Consider the following 18,695-nt stretch of genomic DNA (forward strand, 5'->3'; position numbering starts at 1 on the left):
GACTTTTATTTAGCTACCACAAAATACCATGATATCAGTAAGCCAATGGCCCAGAACTGCTCTGAAAAAGGCAGTCTGCTGGAGGGTATAATGAGGCAAATACCATATGCTCATAAGGTGATTTAGCTGATAAACAATAGAGGATGCATTTTAAAGGAAAGAAATAAGGCACTGAAGTGTTAGCACAATTTAATTTCATGAGAAGAAATCCACAGAAGATATCGATAAAGGGCACCAGAAAGCAGCAGCAAAGGCAGCTTATGCACAACTGCTCAATGAAAAGCTTCAAACATCTTTGTGAAGGGAATCACCTTTTCTTGCTTTTACCAAGAGATGATAGTTTGCTCTATGAAAGGGCAAACACCAAGGGATCCATCATTAAAAAAATCCGCAAAATTTCAGCATAAAAAATAAGAAGAAACAAATTGTGTGTAAAAATACTGCATAAATGCTACAGTGAGAAAGCCAGGAATTAAGCTTGGATAGATGTGTAAATGTACATTTTAGCTTTGTAAGGGAAGGTGGCATATTCCCTAAGCCAAGCAAATGAATCTTCATAAAATAGTGTTCAGGCTTTGTATAAATATTTGAGAATCAAATGCCCAATGTGTATTTTGAAAATAAATTAACAATTGCAAAAACTCACAGCAAGGTGGCCATCATGTGTCTCCAAATCAGAAATGTGTTTTTCAGGTTTGCATGCACGAGCAAAAAGTAACTGATAGTATTATATAAGAGATGTACAAGATCAGAAGGCAGGTTTAAGTCTTTAACTGTTACAAGGATTATTTTTTAAATGTATCATAACAAAGAATTGAAAAAATAAATAAATACTCCATAATCTAACATTAAGAAATCTCTTAGTTGGATTAACTCCTAATCTAGCAAATTTTATTATTATTTTTTAAAATATTTTTATACCAGTTCATGGGAAGGCAGGTATCATAGGTCTGGATAGTGCTGACATTAACTGATAAAATGTCCTATTCAATGCTTCTTCTCATTCATTACTTCTGTTCTGAGGAATAGTTACTGCTTCCATACCCTTATAATAAGAATGTAGCTAATGTATCTCACCATTCTAGTTTTACTCTGGGATTTTATAGCCACACTTTATTGAAAAAGCCATGGAGCATTTTATGGACTCTTCACACTGCAAGTTGAATTCATCAAGCTCTATAAAGATTCGTTCACTCTGTAGAAAGAGCTATTTTCTCATGCTATTTTATTTTGGAGGAAGCTTTCTGTTGTTATTCTGCACACCTTCAAAGTACAAAACTTCCTAAAACCCAATTTACCCTGATGGCCAATAGGTAACATTCTGCTATTCTGGAAGATAAAAGTTGAGAGCATTTCTAGATGATCTCAGTTAATTTCAAATATGCAGTTTGTCATTATTTAATACAATGCTCTTTATTCTGGAATAAATCTAACAATATTGAAGACTGAGGGTGTTGACTACAACGCAACAAAAAGGCATTTAAAAGCTCAGTAAGTCGGATAGCTCCTTGGTATTGCTATTCTCTTTCCAATACATGTTCTGTCATAGTATTTATGTGCCAATAAATAAACAGTATTGTAAACATCTTTTAAAAAATATTGTTTATTATGTTTATTATTATGTGACAGAAGCCCTTAAATGGAGTGCCTCTGTAGCCATTTTGTGTCAATCCTTACTATAGAATCCTTAGGGATTTTAATGGTTTACCTAGAACTTGGCAATGTGAACTCATATTTAGGATAATTACATATTCCTCCTGAAAAATCTGACAACAGTGCAGGTGAAATAGCTTTTCTAAATTCCAAAGAAAACATAGATGCCCTAAGCTTTCTCCTTCTGATACTCATGTTGTTGAAGATCAGACATTTACCAACTGGACAGATCATCTGTGAACTAATCATTAAAGGAAATGCTTGCTTGGAAAGATCTGATTTGACAGTGTGTTTCTCCAATGATGTCAGGAAGGGTGAAACACCTTGTCAAGGAGCAAGGACATCAGTAGGAAACATCCTATTATTCCTTGTAAAATAAAGTGCAATTCAGAATAATTTCTTCAGAAATTTACTTGAAAGTAAATGTTAATCATGATGACTGTAACAGAAAAAAATAATGTAATGTGTATACTGTATTATGTGCATGAGTGATTTGTACATGAAGTCTCTTGATTATACAGAAAGATGAGAGCTATAAATAACTTCAGTATCTGCAGAACAATAGACAAAAGAGAAGATTATTTCCTTTTATTCTCCTCTTCTTTTCATTTTTGCACTGAATTCTGCCACTGCAGCAAAACTCTAATGGCAGCAATAATTTAATGAGTCTTTTCTTATTATTTCAGGTTTTTACTCCAGCAGTGCAGATAAAGTATACATCATCTTCACTGCCTTCTTTCTTCCAGAAAGTCAAAGAATGACACATGAGATCAAAGGATGGAATTTAGTACATTATGCTAAATTCATTGCTTTCCTACGTTACCACCCTAAATAATCTATTATGTGAAAACTAAACGCAAATGCAGAGAGAAAAAAGGTAGTATATCTGACCAAATAGCAAAACTTTCCTTCTAATTAATTAAATTTCACTCAGAAGAGAGGTAATGAGATCAAAGACAAACAGTTATCAGTAATGTGTATCAGTAATCAGTAAATGTCTTTAGGTAGTTATATTCATTAACAACAGACATGCCTTCCTAAATGTAGGATTCAACATAACATGGAAATCTAGAAACAAATTCTCCCTCTAGTTAGTGACTCATCACCTTCTGATTTTCATTTCTGTGTCATAGTAAAAACAGAAAATTCTCTGTGATACATACTGGAAATGAAAAGCATTTTCTGTCCCCTCACCTAGAGGGGCTGTATTTCGTTGGCAGACCACAGCTGGAAATGATCCTAACTGCTCTATCTCTAGTGTGCAGGTGTCTGCAAATGAGACCAATACTCTTTTTGGCATGAATACGCCTGTTAATCATATTCAACAGCAGAGCAATTCTCTGCAATTTGGATATAGTAACTGGTGACAGAACATACAGCAGGCGAACCGTACAGACAGTTGTAATTCTGTGTATTCTTTTTAACATACATCCAATCAGTTTTCATATAAGAAGAAACAGTTATTTGGTGCAAAGTAATCGAGGCACAAGAGACATCGTATTTATGGTAAAAGCAACAGAGAAAACCTTAACAATTCATGAGAAAGTCCTAATATAATATCATTGCACTTTACAGCTCACAAAACAGCAAAATGTGTTCATATAACATTTAAAACTTACCAAATTCTCTGACTTCCAAAATTCAATCACATGATGTGTTTCAGGGATGTAACTGCTCTGAAACATTATTCAAGCTGTAAATACTGGACCGCCCCCATACTTCCATGAAATAAGTTTAATCAAACACAAGCAAGAACTCTGCAATTTTTAAAATCTGGATAAACAGCACTTGTAGGGGAACCCTGTAGAAAACACTATGATTTGAAAGATTTGAACATGGTTGTGTATTTTCATTTATTGCCCTTCTCATTTGAGATCTTATAGACAGATCGTTGCTTATTGTGATGACCTCTACTGTGTCTTCACACTATTCTTTTCGCCCCTTCTAAACAACTAGTAACTCTTACCTAATATTTTGAATGTAAATTATATTAGGAAGTCATCATTATTTAATCTTGTCATACATCCTCTACCCTAGTAGGTTTTTAGTGGTTTTGGAGTTCCAGGTAATAATATCAGCAATGGTCAGTGACAAAATTGGAGTCAGTGTTGTGAAGGAGAAAATTCTCATTAAAAAGGTCAGAACAAACTAAAAACGAGTGTGGCCTTAGAAAACAGCAAAAGAAATTGTGGATGGCCACATCATTCACCAGAAAAGGAAACAGAAATGGAGGTGCATTACCGAGAACTGCATTGTAGGATAATAATGGGATACGGTTATAGTGTCACTGGTGTATTCTCTGGAAAAAAAATCACGATCAAATATGACAAAATTTGTGAAACACACATATATTACTTTAAACATTAGAACTTGTAAATGCAAGGTGGAAGAACATTAGACAATTGTCAAAACACAAACATCTACAACATCTAAACTTAAATATATTAAGCATCTAAAATTTCCCTGTTCTCATTTGAAATAATTGAAAATCAAAAAGTAAAGAGCTATGAAATGTTCCCTTAGTAATCAAATTCTGAGAATATTTTAAAAAAGAAATGAATTTTTACTCTAAGAAACATTTCTGCAGGAACTGCTCTGCTTTGAAATTAAATATTTAGTGTCTATTTGCTCCAGTTATGAAAGATGAAAGTTAAAGTTACCCTATTATATAAAACACTAGAAGAGAATCTACATGAAGCTAGAAGCCAAGACATAACACTGCTCTGATTTCTATGCACTAATATAATGCTTGTCGTACTTGCACCACACTGAGAGCAGAGCTGCTTAAGACCGAACTTTGCGGTGGCATTACAGCTGCTCGATGGTGTTGCAGGAAGAAGATAAAAATAAGTTCTATATCAAAGCCTCCAAGTGCAAAGAACTGTAAAATGCATTTAAAGAAATCAACTGCATATCTCAAGTCTGAAAAAGTAGGATTTTCAGTTTGTATTTCTCATGCAAATGTACACTAGGAAAAATAATTTTAATAGTAATCCGTTTCAATAGAAATAAAGTACTGTAATATTTATAGTCTGTGCCAGAGTTATAATGACTGTGGGGCGAGAAGTGAAGTGTCTCAGCATGTTCCACATGTTTTTAACAGTTTCTAAAGGCTCTGGAGGCTATTAAATTTAATGAACCCATCTGCTATGAAATAGAGGTCCAAACATAATCAGTTTTCTCAGTGCCATATAATACAGATGGCATTCCATGTTCCACATCCCCAGCAGGAAATTTTATGTTCCTCTTTAAGTGCAGGACTTTTGTTTTTGTTTGTGGTTTTGATGTTTTAAACATCTTTTTGATGTACAGTGTATAGCATTTTATAGTGTAAATACTATATATGGCTATACACATGAAAAGTGTTAATTCATTAAAATAAATATTGCTATTTCCTTACAACATTTTTTCTAGTGGTTCTGACAACTAACAATTAGCTCTCTGTAGTAATATTCTGCACTTAATGAAACATATGAAAATTGCCATCACGTAGTATAAGTTCCATCACTAGCAATGGATTAAAGCAAACATCATTTATCAAAGTAGTTTACTTCAAAAGCCAAAAGGTACACACACATATCATGTATGGGCACAGCTGGTACCCATGCTTATGCGTGTCCTAATCTGTATTTATTGTATGGAGCAGCATACATATTCTTAAAGTATCAATATTACCATCGGGTCATTATGATCTTTATTTTCCTGTGCATGGCCTGATTTTCATTTCAGGAATGGGGGACAGTTCCCAAATTGTGCGTTTTACTGGGACACGCTGCACCATGTCTCTTGTACTGATGTTGTGCACAAGGGCTCTAAGCTCAAATTAAAATGGCACAGTGTTCCTTGCACTGATTAGCACCCTACTGCCTAACATAAGTAAATTGGATGTGCATTTGCTAACAAAAAAAGAACATCCATTGTTATTTTTGAGCTGCATCTTAAAAGATAATGAATATGCATTAATTCTATTCAGTTGAGAGGTTTATTCATTTACTATCTTGAGCACTCATTATGTTTTGACAGTTGACACAGATCTTACTGAATTTGAAACAGTTAATGTTGCTAATGGTAATTCATTTACTCTAGATTCAGCAGTAAAACAAACAGGTTAGAACTGTTCAGTAGCAAATGAGAATGCTTAATTATGGTGACTGGAAATTTTGGGCCACAGAAATCATAAAAGTCATGGCTCACAGATTGTTTTTATTGGACTGTCAGTGAAGATTTCCACAGACAACCCACTAATCATCAGCCTAAAGGGATATTGCACCTATATATAAGTATGTGCAGGATTTATTTTTTGTTATATGTACAAGTATCTGCAGTGATCACCATTGTTATTTTTTAAGTGCTATCTATAAGATCCCAGTGCAAATACAGCAGACCATAATTGCTGGAGCAGATGGTGTGCATCCTCAAACTGCAATCATTTTCTTACAGAAGCTTTGGAAAAGATGAAATAGTTGGAATTGTTTGTTGTTTTTTTTTTTTCCTAGGAAAATTAATTTAGGCTGCAGAGCTGATGAAAAGGCATTTCCTGGGCTACTTTTCATTTGTTATCCCATATTTCTGTTGTCAAAAGATGACTGTAGATCCATAGCAGACAAAGCAGTGCTTAAAGAACCTTATTTTAAGAACAAACCTACCTGATGGAATGCCTGATATCCAAGCATGGGATTTCCTTTTCCTGATTGAATTCACTTAAATAAATGTCAAAGCAAGAAATGGAAATTTTCTTGGGAACCTCAGAATCAGTCAATGTTGATGACTTGTTCTAATAAAGAACCATTAATCAGTAGAGATTAAGTGATGCTGACCACAAAGGAAAGTTTAGATCATGTAACCAACTCCTAGGTAGTATTGAGGAAAACAAAACAAAACAAACAAACAAAACTCTTTTCTGATTTTTAAAACTGACATGAAAAGAAAAAAAAAATTACTGCCTGTGTGTAAATTTTCTTTTTGCAGCTGCTGATTAATGACATTTCCTGACATTCAGTTCTGCAGCGATTACCAATATTTACTTGCTGTAGATATACATGAGAATTCTGAACACTATGATGCATTTTAATGCATTCCAGTACTACGATCTATAAGTTAGTTTTGAAATAGAGGCCCAGTGAACCTTTTACCATGATAAAAATGCTAATTACACCTACTTATTATAATAGCACAATTAACTTGTGCTACCAAAAATATTTGAAGGTATCTCTGGGAATAGAAGCTAGTGGAAATAGGGTAGTATTTAATTTTTGTTACTTCATAAAAGCTCTTCTGTGCATTGAGCACAAAGAAAATTGAGTGCATGGGAGAAGTAGTAAACAGCATAATACCTCACTCAAAACTCCTGGATGGAAAAAAGGCAAGCATAATAGCATAATAGGCTTTAGTTCAGTGGAGCTACCCCAACTTACTGCCACCATAAGGGGAAACAAGGTTGTTGGACAGGTTGCCTTACTAGCACAGCATCAGGCTCTTGGTTGGAAAACATTTCCAAAAAAAATCCTGTTTGTTTGTTTTTTGTTGTTGTTGTTTTTAATATATATATATATATATTTTTTTTTTTTTACAGCAATTGTAGAAATTAAACTAAAATCCATAATTTGATGCACATCTATGAGACGGTGGGAATAGCGTGAATGAAGAATGGACATATAGTACTTGAAGCAGAGTATGGAGTAAAAACCACTCACAGTTCGTATTATGACAAGTCATGACCTGTAATGATTCTGAATGCTTTTTGTATTTTAATTAACTCAACTTCTGAAGCACCAGCCATCTCAAAATATTAAATAATAATTTGCCCTTTTTATGCAAAGGAATCCTCCAGATGGAAACTGAGCAGGGTCAACATGATAATGCATGCCTGAATCTGCTCACAGCTTGAAACTAATAGCCTGAAGGAGATGAACTCAATGGTGCATTAGACCCAGAGAATATCCTAAGGTACACTTGTGAGAAACAAATTTCACCAGGAAGAGTCAGCAAAGGTCCAAGTAGGTCAAGTTACATGCTCCAATAAACAAATTGTCAGTTGTAAGCATTTAAGCAGCAGGAACTCAGGTGCCAGTCCAGTCTTTATTTATTTATTTATTTATTTATTTATTTTTATTTCCTGCAGAAAAAAAGTAACGCTTCTCCACATTCCAGACACTATCAAGAGAGTGAATTAAGGGCTTCTCTACTTTATAGATAATTATCAGAATCCCCAAGAGACTAGTTCTATACATCAGTTTACTGGAATATCCCAGTGCCCAGGCACTTTTCCTTTTTCCCCCCAGTACCGTCATTTGTATTGACTTGCTATGGCTGCACATATGCTTAAAAGACGTCATTGACCATTTTAATATTATGCCCCTCCTAAAATACTTTTATATTTTATAATTATTATCTACTCAGCAAAAAGTGCCATTGGAAGCTTTCATTTAGAAATCCAAGTCCATTTTTAAGCACCCATTAAGGTATTTTATTTTCTGAAGCATTACGTACTTGTAGGCCCTACTGATGTTAAAGCAGCAATGTCAGATCCAAATCTGACCTAATTTTGAGGCAGAAAAGTTACACTGAGACTGATCTGTTGGAATGCTGTCCAGACCTCACCATCCAGGGCCCGCTGTATGGTTGTCCTACCTGCAACTCTTACAGAACAACGTCTAGGCTACGCAGCTGAACACCAACATGTAGCAAGATGGTCTCTTCTTCTATTAGACTTCATCAAGAAGGATCTGCCTGTCCCCTCACTCTTGACACCCCAAATAATCTTTCCCATGGACTTGCACAGATCCAACGAAGCTTACTCCCAGTGCATATCAAACTACTGACTAGAGGGGTACAAATGGAAAAGAGACTGATGTTAGGGAAAGGTGTGGAATATAGAATCACAGGACAGAATCTGGAGACTACACACCAGCTGATATATTTGCATGCTTTAAAATCCCAACATCTTAGTCTAATGGTATTTACAGTGCCTAAGCTACCAGCCTGCTGCATGAATTACACTCCAACTGTTGTGAAGCTGACCTGGGAATTAGCTCAAGATAGCCTCTAAAGACCATTTCTCAAGTAAATTCCTGAACAGAGTACAACGAGGATCAGCCCAGTTCTCCACAAACCTAACTTCAAATGATTTCAGGAATTTATTAAATTCTTCTGAGAGTCAGTGACATGTTTTTAAGATTACATCACTCCTATGTCAGAAGAATCAGACTTCAAGTCAATGATAATGTTTCTGGCTGGATCCTAGTATGCTCCAGCATACTGCTGCTTGCTCTAAAACAGCACAGCAGGTCACATTTGGTGAGAAAAGAGCAGGGAAGGTATACTCCATCAAGACACAGTGACACCGATTACATCCATATGTGTGGTCCTGGCAATCTAGCCATGGTTGTTCTGACACTGCTGGATGTAAGAACATTTAAGTTTTCTGGCAAGACACTATTTCTTAGCTATCAGGGTCTAAGAGGCATCCAGGGAGGGGCGGGGACACAAACTGCCTGCAAAACTCAACAAGCCATGGGATGTAGAGGACCATTTAGGTGGCATTTTAATGCCAAAACACTAGAGATGGCTAAGGAATCGAAAATAGCTCTTGGGCATCTCTAGCTGAGGCAGAGGCACATCTGGTTTGTTATAAGGTTGCCTTTGTTACTATTCCCAGACTTTGGTATCTGACTGTCCCAATTCATCCTGATTTTTTTTTTTTTAAATGGGAGGGGAGAGGAGAGAGATGGTTTGCAGCTAAGCAGATCACTGTATTCTGGTTTTAAATCTTTTTTCTTGTACCATCCAACCCATTAAGGCCCTGAGTGGAGCTCTCAGACGTTTATACATGTGTGTGTGTATGTGCATAGGGATGTTAATTAGCCTGAGACAAAAGAATGAAAAAAGAAGAGAGAGAGCAGAACTTGAAACGGTGTTGTTTTGGAGTAATAGAGCTAGCATTTGAGTAGTTCCTTCATTCAAGAATGCAACATCTCCACTGCATTTTTTTTTTTTTTTTTTAATTTCGTTTTCTCATCAACATCCCTGCCCTACGCTCCCTCTAGTGTTCTGAACTATGCACTTGCATCTACACACCCCGCATAATCCACAGAATCACAGAATCATTTAGGTTGGAAGAGATCTCCAAGATCACCTAGTCCAACCTCTGACCTAACACTAACAAGTCCTCCACTAAACCATATCACTAAGCTCTAAATCTAAACATCTCTTAAAGATCTCTTAAAGGTCTTAAAGACCTCCAGGGATGGGGACTCAACCACTTCCCTGGGCAGCCCATTCCAATGCCTAACAACCCTTTCAGTAAAGAAGTTCTTCCTAATACCCAACCTAAACCTCCCCTGGTGCAACTTTAGCCCATTCCCCCTCATCCTGTCACCAGCCACGTGGGAGAATAGAGCAACCCCCACCTCGCTACAGCCTCCTTTAAGGTACCTGTAGAGTGCGATAAGGTCACCCCTGAGCCTCCTCTTCTCCAGGCTGAACGATTCCAGCTCCCTCAGCCGCTCCTCGTAAGACTTGTTCTCCAGAACCCTCACCAAATTCGTTGCCCTTCTCTGGACTTGCTTGAGCACCTCCATGTCCTTCTTGTAGCGAGGGGCCGAAAACTGAACACAGTACTTGAGGTGCGGCCTCACCAGAGCTGAGTACAGGGGGACAATCACTTCCCTAGCCCTGCTGGCCACACTGTTTCTTATACAAGCCAGGATGCCGTTGGCCTTCTTGGCCACCTGAGCACACTGCTGGCTCATATTCAGCCAGCTATCAACCAACACTCCCAGGTCCTTCTCGGCCAGGCAGCTTTCCAACCACTCATCTCCCAGCCTGTAGCGCTGCTTGGGGTTGTTTTGCCCCAGGTGCAGGACCCGGCACTTGGCCTTGGTGAACCTCATACAGTTGGCCTCAGCCCATCGGTCCAGCCTATCCAGATCCTCCTACGGAGCCTTCCTACCCTCGAGCAGATCAACACACACACCTAACTTGGTGTCGTCTGCAAACTTACTGGGGGTGCACTCGATCCCCTCATCCAGATCGTCGATAAAGATATTAAAGAGGACTGGCCCCAGTACTGAGTCCTGGGGGACTCCACTAGTGACCAGCCTCCAACTGGATTTAACTCCATTCACCACGACTCTTTGGGCCCAGCTACCCAGCTAGTTTCTTAATTCTGAAACAGAATTTTGTACTTGGTTGGTAGGGAAAAGGAAGAACTTGGTGTTGAGAAAGAAAGATTTCATTTGCAACAACACTTTTAATCCAAGATTCAAAGGCCAATAGCAAAAAGGAGAGGCACTAAAACACCAATTACATGGATCTTTTTCTGCTACTCTCTCTAGCAAATAGACAAACTCCCTTTAACATATACACGTTGATTACTTCAAGAATATAAATCCAAGCGGTGAATGAGAAACAGATTTTCTTAGTCATCTCCCCATTTCATGGAATGAAAAAGAGGTAGTTTTCTTCTCACCCTGTTGCATTTCAATAACAGAAAGAGAACACAGAAGAAACTGGATTAACACCTTCTTAAAAAAAGGAATAGAGATGAGTAAAGTTGCTCCGAAAAAATAAAACCTTATGTCCACGCAAGTTTTTGTTTCTTCTGAGTAGCTACGGTTTTAGTATTTATTTTATATTACCCATAGCACCAGCTGAAGAATAGGAAAGACCTAAACAAATGAGAAGATGAAGCAAAACTCTATTCACAGCATGGTTGTGGGGTTTTTGGGTTTGTTTTTGTGATTTTTTTTAAGATTTTTGCATCAATTTAAACCTCCAGAAAGCATTCCAGACTTTCAAAACAAATGAAAAATCACATTAAAAAAAAAAAAAAGTGAAGCCGGTGAGTTTTTCCTGCCTTGCCCTATTTTTCCAGAGGTATATAGAACAAAAAGAAGAAAAAAAAATTGCCACTAGTCATCTGTGATCTTCTATTCATTACATTAAATACTTGGCATCATATTGTACCATATGACAGATATTTGCTGCAAACTCCTGTTCTATGGATAACATAGAACCAAACCAAAATACTTTAACTGGATTAAAAAAAATAAGAAAATAAACTAAAAACTATTTTAGATCAACACATGAAAATGAACAACCCTTATCTGCAAATCTGAATTTTTACCCCAAATGATACTAAAAAAGATGGTGCGCTCAGTCACTGCATAACAGAAAATTCTGCTTCAACTCTAATGTTTCACAGGATATCAAGTTAAAATTAGAAGGTTGCGACAAATTTGTTAACAGATCACCCATTCAATCCACACTAAAAGGCAGAATCTTCTTGCTGTTCTTCCCCCAGGACATCACAGTTGTCACCTAGCTGTTCATCTACCTTTCTATACTAAAAATATTGATTCTTGTCAATCTGTTTTTATACTGACTTATTCATATATTCTGTATGTTTTAAAACATACAGAAGAAATGGTTACTCAATCCAATCAATTTCTGTTCAATGTCCATTTTTAGTAAGAAAAATGTACATTTGGAGGTCATTGTAGTGGGTTTACGTGGCAAGGTTTTGGTAGCAGGGGGCCATAGGGGTGGCTTCTGTGAGAAGGATGTAGAAAGCTGCCCCATGTTTGGTAAGGGCCCCACTGCTGACCAGAGCTGAGCCAATAAGTGATGTTGTTTTGCGCCTCTGTGAGAGCATATTTAAGACAGGGGAAAAAAAATGCTGTGACACACAGCAGCTGGGAGAGTGAGAGGAGTGAGGAACAGGCTTGCAGGCGCCAAGGTCAGTGAAGAAGGAGGGGGAGAGGTGCTCCAGGCACCGGAGCAGAAGTCCCCTGCGGCCTGTGGTGAAGACCATGGTGAAGCAGGCTGTCCCCCTGCAGCCCATGGAGTACCGCGGTGGAGCAGGGTTCCATGCTGCAGCCCGTGGAGGAGACCACGGTGGAGCAGGTGGACCTGCACCAACAGAGACTGCACCCTGTGGAAGACCCCTGCCGGAGCAGATTCCGGGCTGGACCTGCAGCCAGTGAAGAGGAGACCACGCAGGAGCAGGTGACCGGGCAGAAGCTGCTGCCCATGGGGGATCCAGGTTGGAGCAGTTTGCTCCTGAGGGATGGACCACGTGATACGGACCCATATCTGGAGCAGTTCTTGAAGAGCTGCTGCCTGTGGGCAGCCCACGCCAGATCAGTTCACCAAGGACTGCATCCCGTGGGAGGGACCCCACAGCACAGGGGATGAGAGTGACCGAGAAGGAGCGGCGGCGAAGAAGCGCTATAGACTGACCATGATCCCCATTCCCCTGTTCTCCTGCGCCGCTCGGGGGGGGGGAGGAGGTGGAAGAGGGTGGATGGGGGGGAAGGTGCTTTTGGTTTCTTTCCTTTGTTTCTCACTTCCCTAGCTTGTTAGTAATAAGCAATAAATCTTACTATCTCCCTATGCTGAGTCTGTTTTGCCCATCACGATAATTACTGTGCGATCTCCTCATCCTTATCTCAACCCTTGAGCCCTTTTCATCGTATTTTCTCCCTGTTCCTCTTTCAGGAGGGGGAGTGAGAGAGCGGTTGTGGTGGAGCTCGGCCGCCCACCCGAGTAAAACCACCAGTCATAAATTCAAAAATGATGCTGTGACTCACGTTTGTTTCATTGTTTTCTATGTAATTTACAATGTATAAGTATCTGCTGAAGTTCAGTAATTTCAAACTATTTGATTGTAACAAAGATATCAAATCCTGATTTTCACATAGAATTGGAGCATTCCAGTGACAAAAATACACACCTAGTGTTTTTACTACAACGGTTATACTCCAAATTCCTAATTATATGTAGTAAACCTATATTAAATACTTTCTTATGCAGACTTACAGTGCTGTCAACATATGCTTCAGTCCATACTACATCATGCTCTTGGTCAATAACCTTCGGTCGGCTAAGAACGTGGAGGTATTCCATGACATTCTCTTGAACATCAGCTAAAGTAGAAATCTGAGTAAAAAAACCTGTGAAAACACACAGTTTGAAGTTATAAACCAGGCAGAACAAATTAAAGAAGATTTCAACACGAAGTATGATATGTTATGTCTTTATTTTTTTTTCTGCTTGTTTATTTGCAAAGGAGAAATGCAATGAAGGAATGTTTTATGAGAAGCAGCCTCAAGCAGTAGTAACCAGTGAAAGAAGTCCGTAAAACTCTTGGCCATTCTTGGAGAGCTACATTCCCAAGACTGCTATAAATCACTGCATGGCCTGTCCCAAACTCTCTATTTCCAGAAACCTTTTGTTGCTCGATAGTAAAGAATTTTTGGGATTTTTTGTTTCTAAATGGTGCATACTTTAAAAATATAAACTGGTATCAATACCTTTGTACAAAAACATCTCATCCAAAGTTTGTCTGGTTTCAAGCAGCATTACTGATTAGAACTACAGACACAAAACAGTAGCTGACAATGTTCTAAAATGCTCATCCTTGTAGAATGTTACTAAACCTCAGATAACAGCAATATGTTATTTTCCCAGGTCACCAGGAATGGAGACTGCAACTAGAATTGCTTGGCTAAGTGATCACAGCTTTGTTAATCCTTTGAAACATCTCCTACAACCTGAGAGCACTGAGAACAGCAGAGGCCACCGCTGTTTGAGCTGTCACCACTTCCTTACCACTGCTTAGACGTCAAGTACCTTTACAACACAGTGACCTTGGCATCTGGAGCCCACATCATGAAAAGGTTACAAAGGACTGACAAATTTCAAGGTTATAGTTTCATCAGGCCTTACTTAGCTGCTTCAAATGCCCTTAGTATACATTCATTTCCTTTAGTAAGAAAAGAACAATATGGAATTTTCATGAAAGGTCTTGACACAATTTTAGTCTTTTGATATGATCATATCTGCTGTGGAGCTTCAGTATCAAGCTTCAGCAGAAAACTTGGCAGCTTGAAAGAACTTCTGAGCTGTGCTTATTACAGACAGGGCCAGGCCTGGCAAGGTTGCAAGGGTGCTCTGTGGTCTGAAAGCTAGAACTTTCTGATTCGGTACGTTTGCCAATAATTTGTGGAGTACAAAACTGATGTTTCTACATAAATTCCATCTCATGCCAGCCATAGATTTACGTGTATATATTAAGACACAGTGTAAGGACAGACTTAAGGGCAGAGATCTATAAAATGACAATTCATAGAAGTTGTTTAATGAATATTTTCAACTTAATAAGAAAAAAGTTTTTCCCCATAATCAATTTTATTATACTATCAAGTCAGATATTCATAGTATAGTAGTATAGTATTCGAACTCATAGTATACTATATACTATGCTCATAATACAGTATACAGTATACTGTTAAAATATTCAGGATTCTACTTAAGGAATTTTATTTAAAATTTATTTTTTTCTGTTAAGTCTAGTATTGTGTGAGGAGATTAACCGAATGCTAAACACAATATTAAGGCAAGTTTTTTTTTTGCCTGAGGTGTTGAAAATATTTTCTGACAGAGTAAATTGATTGACATAAGTTTAATTAGGGAACCTGTACTTGAAAACGTGGAATTCTATGTATGAATTCAATTCCATGTTGAAAAGAATAAAAAATATAGCATGATTTCACGAATTATTGCCTTAGAACACTTATGAGAAAATGCAATGCTTAAATTACTCTTCCTGAAATGCTGCCTCCTCCAATTTTGTCACTGCTGAGACTACAAAATCAAAATGTGAGGTTCTCTCTCCTGTGGGTAATAAGGGATATTTCACTATCTGGTCCTTTTCATTTGGTGTAAATGAATGTCAATACTTACTCAAGATATGATAATTTGCCCATACCAGCTATTCACATAACTTTATAACATATATATATATATATACACACGTATGTATGTATATTTACACACTGTAGCTTATAAACCTTTCAGTCAAGGATTCAAAATACACCAGAACTGTGTGGACCCCTCATTTTACAGCAGGTGATCTACACTTTCCTTAACGCAGTTCTAAGTGTCTGAATTCTGGTATGCCTCATTTCAGAAATCTTAAAAGAGAACCAATATTGGAAGCCATTTGTTCGGCACTGTTCACACCTCAAGTTACATACTCAAAAACCGAGGTCACTCACAGAAATTCAGGAAAAAAAAGCAGAAGCACAAGTAGACTACAAAGCGTTTTGCCTTTCTTCCTTCTACTTAAAATAGTGTACAATGTCTGTAAATCAGGATTCAGATCACTAAAAGGAAAGAGCACACAAAACACTGCTCATTTCTTTGTGGGAGACGTGCAAAAGGGGACCTCCAGTTATGTTCACCTCTCCTGTTCTCCTGCTACCAAAATACATACTTTCAATTGTCCCCATGGACAACCATAATTGCCCTTAGAGAACAGACTTAGTCACTGTTTTGTTTCAGTGTTTTCTATGCAATTTTATATCACCACTCCAGTATTATTTGTTCTGTTTAGCTCATGAACTTTTCAGTACTGTCCTGGTTTCAGCTGGGATAGAGTTCATTTTCCTCCTAGTAGCTGGTAGGGTGCTATGTTTTGGGTTGGGATGAGAGGAGTGCTGATAACATGCTGATGTTTTAACTGTTGCAGAGCAGTGCTTACACCAAGCCAAGGACTTTTCAGCTTCTTGCTCTGTCCTGCTGGCGGGCAGGCTAGGGGTGCAGCAGGAGCTGGGAGGGGACAGACCCAGGACAGCTGACCCAAACTGGCCAAAGGGGTATTCCATACCATCTGGCATCATGTTAAACAAATTTTTAGGGGTGGTTAGCCGGGGTGGAGGGGCCGGCTGCTTGGGGATAGGCTGGGCATCGGTCAGCAGGTGGTGAGCAATTGCATTGGGCATCACTTGTTTCATACACATTGTTAGTAGTAGTACTATTATTATTATTATTATTATTTTCCTGTCTTAATAAACTGTCTTTATCTCAACTCACAGGCTTCACTTTCCCATTTCTCTCCCCCATACCAGAGAGGGAGGGGGGAGGGTGAGCGAACGGCTGTGTGGTGCTTAGCTGCCAACCGGGTTAAACTACAACAAGTACATATCATGCCAATATTTGCACTTCTCTTACAACAGTGTGCAAAATTGTAAACGGAGCAGATATCTGCTTGAACTAAGTGCTGTACAGTGAACAAAAGGGTAACACCTGTACTTATACCCTTAATATATATTAAATAATGTCTAAAATGTCAGAGCAGATTAACTGCTTGAAAAATTGGCATTGCATCTAAGGCGATGAAAAGGTCATTTTTAATCAAACAATACTTTCACACCCATACATGTTGAAATCAGTTAGTTAACACTTTTCAATATCATACTTCAATTAAATTCAAAACCTCAAAGGCTCACTTAAAAAACACTTGGATGTCTATGCCTCGAAATTTATTTAATCACAGCTTATAAGTTACTTTTCAGATAGAGAATACCTTGCCAGAATTTACTCTGATTGCCTCCTGAAAGTTTTAATGTCAGTTTTTCAAGTGAAAAAAATAGCTTTTTAACACTTCAAAGTCTGATACACATTACAAGACACTGACAATGGTGAACATTGTAGGTTTTTTTGATGGTGGTGTGTTATTGTTCGTTTAGAAGAGATACATCTGGACCAAATACAGCCAACTTGAGCAGACACCTACTTGAGCAGTTTATTCACAAGTATTGTTAATATGGATGGGTATTACATTAGATATTTCTCCTTGTAGTGTTTTTAAGAATTCCTTTTCTCATATCTGATAGGACACCTTACATAATATCACAAAACTCTCCAGGCAGCATGTTACATTCAAAATATTCATTTCTTGCTGTAGTACTTGCAAAACGTATCCCTAAACTGCACAATAGAGAGAACATTTTTTTATCCCAATTTCCTAAGACTAAAAGAGATAATGATTAAGTCTATCTGTTATTCTGAATCAATTTCAAACAAACTTAAAGAAATAAAGGTCTCAAAGACAAATGAAAATTTGTGGCTCTGCCCAGAGTGAAAGTGACATTGAGCATCCTGTTTGGAAGGAGCTAGATGGTAAATCAGCACATGTATACTGGCATGCATGTAGTTGCAGGCTAGCTGTGCAGTGCTCCTTGCCAGAGAGTATGACAGCTAGAGAAGTCAAGGTTAGCAAGTGGAGGAAAAAGAGTTTAGCGTGAAAAATATATATATATCATTTCTGTATTTCACAGATCATATATCAGGCTGCAACAGAAGGAAAGTTGAAAGAAAAAATGTTGAAGACTTTATACTTTTTTAATTGGTTAGTTTCAAATAACTAAGTTTAAAGAAATGTAAAAATTGCTGCTAAAGATATGCAAAAGACAAGTCTTAGATGAAGATGGTGTCAACCATATGGATTCTCTCAAGGTTTTTTATAATGTGATCACAGGTGTGGGTTTCATTTTCAATCTTTGCAAAGTTCCTTGAAGATTTAGTCTGTTTAAATATGGTTTGTATCCTTACAAATATGGTTTGTGTGCTTTTGTAATTCACATTAGGAAAACTTAACGAAGATTTTAGCATTTCCATGAGTCATTTAATACAAAGTTAGCTATCTTTTATGAATTTATGGTTCATCTATTTACTTATTTATATAAAAGGTTGTTTTCCTATAGTTCTAGTTCCCATTACAGAAAAGAGAAAGGAATTGCAAAAGCTACACAAATTACCTTTCCCATATTTTGATGCTTGTTCTAATATTTGGTTTTGGATTTTCTCGTGTTGGGAAAACTCCACCAAAAGTTACTATAGCATAGCTAGAGACAGCATTGGGTAATATTCTCTTAGTTCATTTTCCCTGGTACATTTAGACATGTTGATGATTCACATGTTCATAACTGTGCGTAACAAATGTCAAACCTCACAGGAATTAGCTTCCTACACTGATAAATTAAACTCCTATCCAGAGATCAAATGGGTTTAAAAACCTTACTCTTCCCATACCAAGGTTTTATCATCAGATAAAGACATGCTCTGAAATTCTGAGCACAGTTGCTGAGGCCATGTAAACAACAGCAGCAAACCTATGCTTAAATTTTTGCATTCTAACACCTGCTTCTTAGTTCCCTGGTGTGTGACTTATGCTACCCCAGAGCTCCTTGCAGTCA

The 18,695-nt window shown here is 37.8% G+C and overlaps 1 protein-coding gene across 32 annotated transcripts in view; it reads right to left on the reverse strand.

Moving 5' to 3' along the window:
* CACNA2D3 (calcium voltage-gated channel auxiliary subunit alpha2delta 3) overlaps nt 1-18,695 on the reverse strand; it is a 509,008-nt gene that overhangs the window by 142,769 nt on the left and 347,544 nt on the right. For 31 of the 32 annotated variants that reach the window (XR_014571619.1, XR_014571620.1, XM_083795916.1 and 28 more), the window contains one exon: nt 13,474-13,607. Coding sequence is in view for 30 of the 32 variants with exons in the window: in XM_083795916.1 (XP_083652042.1) it covers nt 13,474-13,607 (134 nt within the window). In the remaining 2 variants the exon portion in view is untranslated. Of the gene's footprint in view, nt 1-13,455; nt 13,608-18,695 lie in introns of all 32 variants that reach the window. The other variant, XM_083795939.1, reaches the window with a different exon arrangement.

This window comes from Anser anser (genome assembly GCF_964211835.1).
Source record: "Anser anser genome assembly, chromosome: 12".
Taxonomy (NCBI): domain Eukaryota; kingdom Metazoa; phylum Chordata; class Aves; order Anseriformes; family Anatidae; genus Anser; species Anser anser.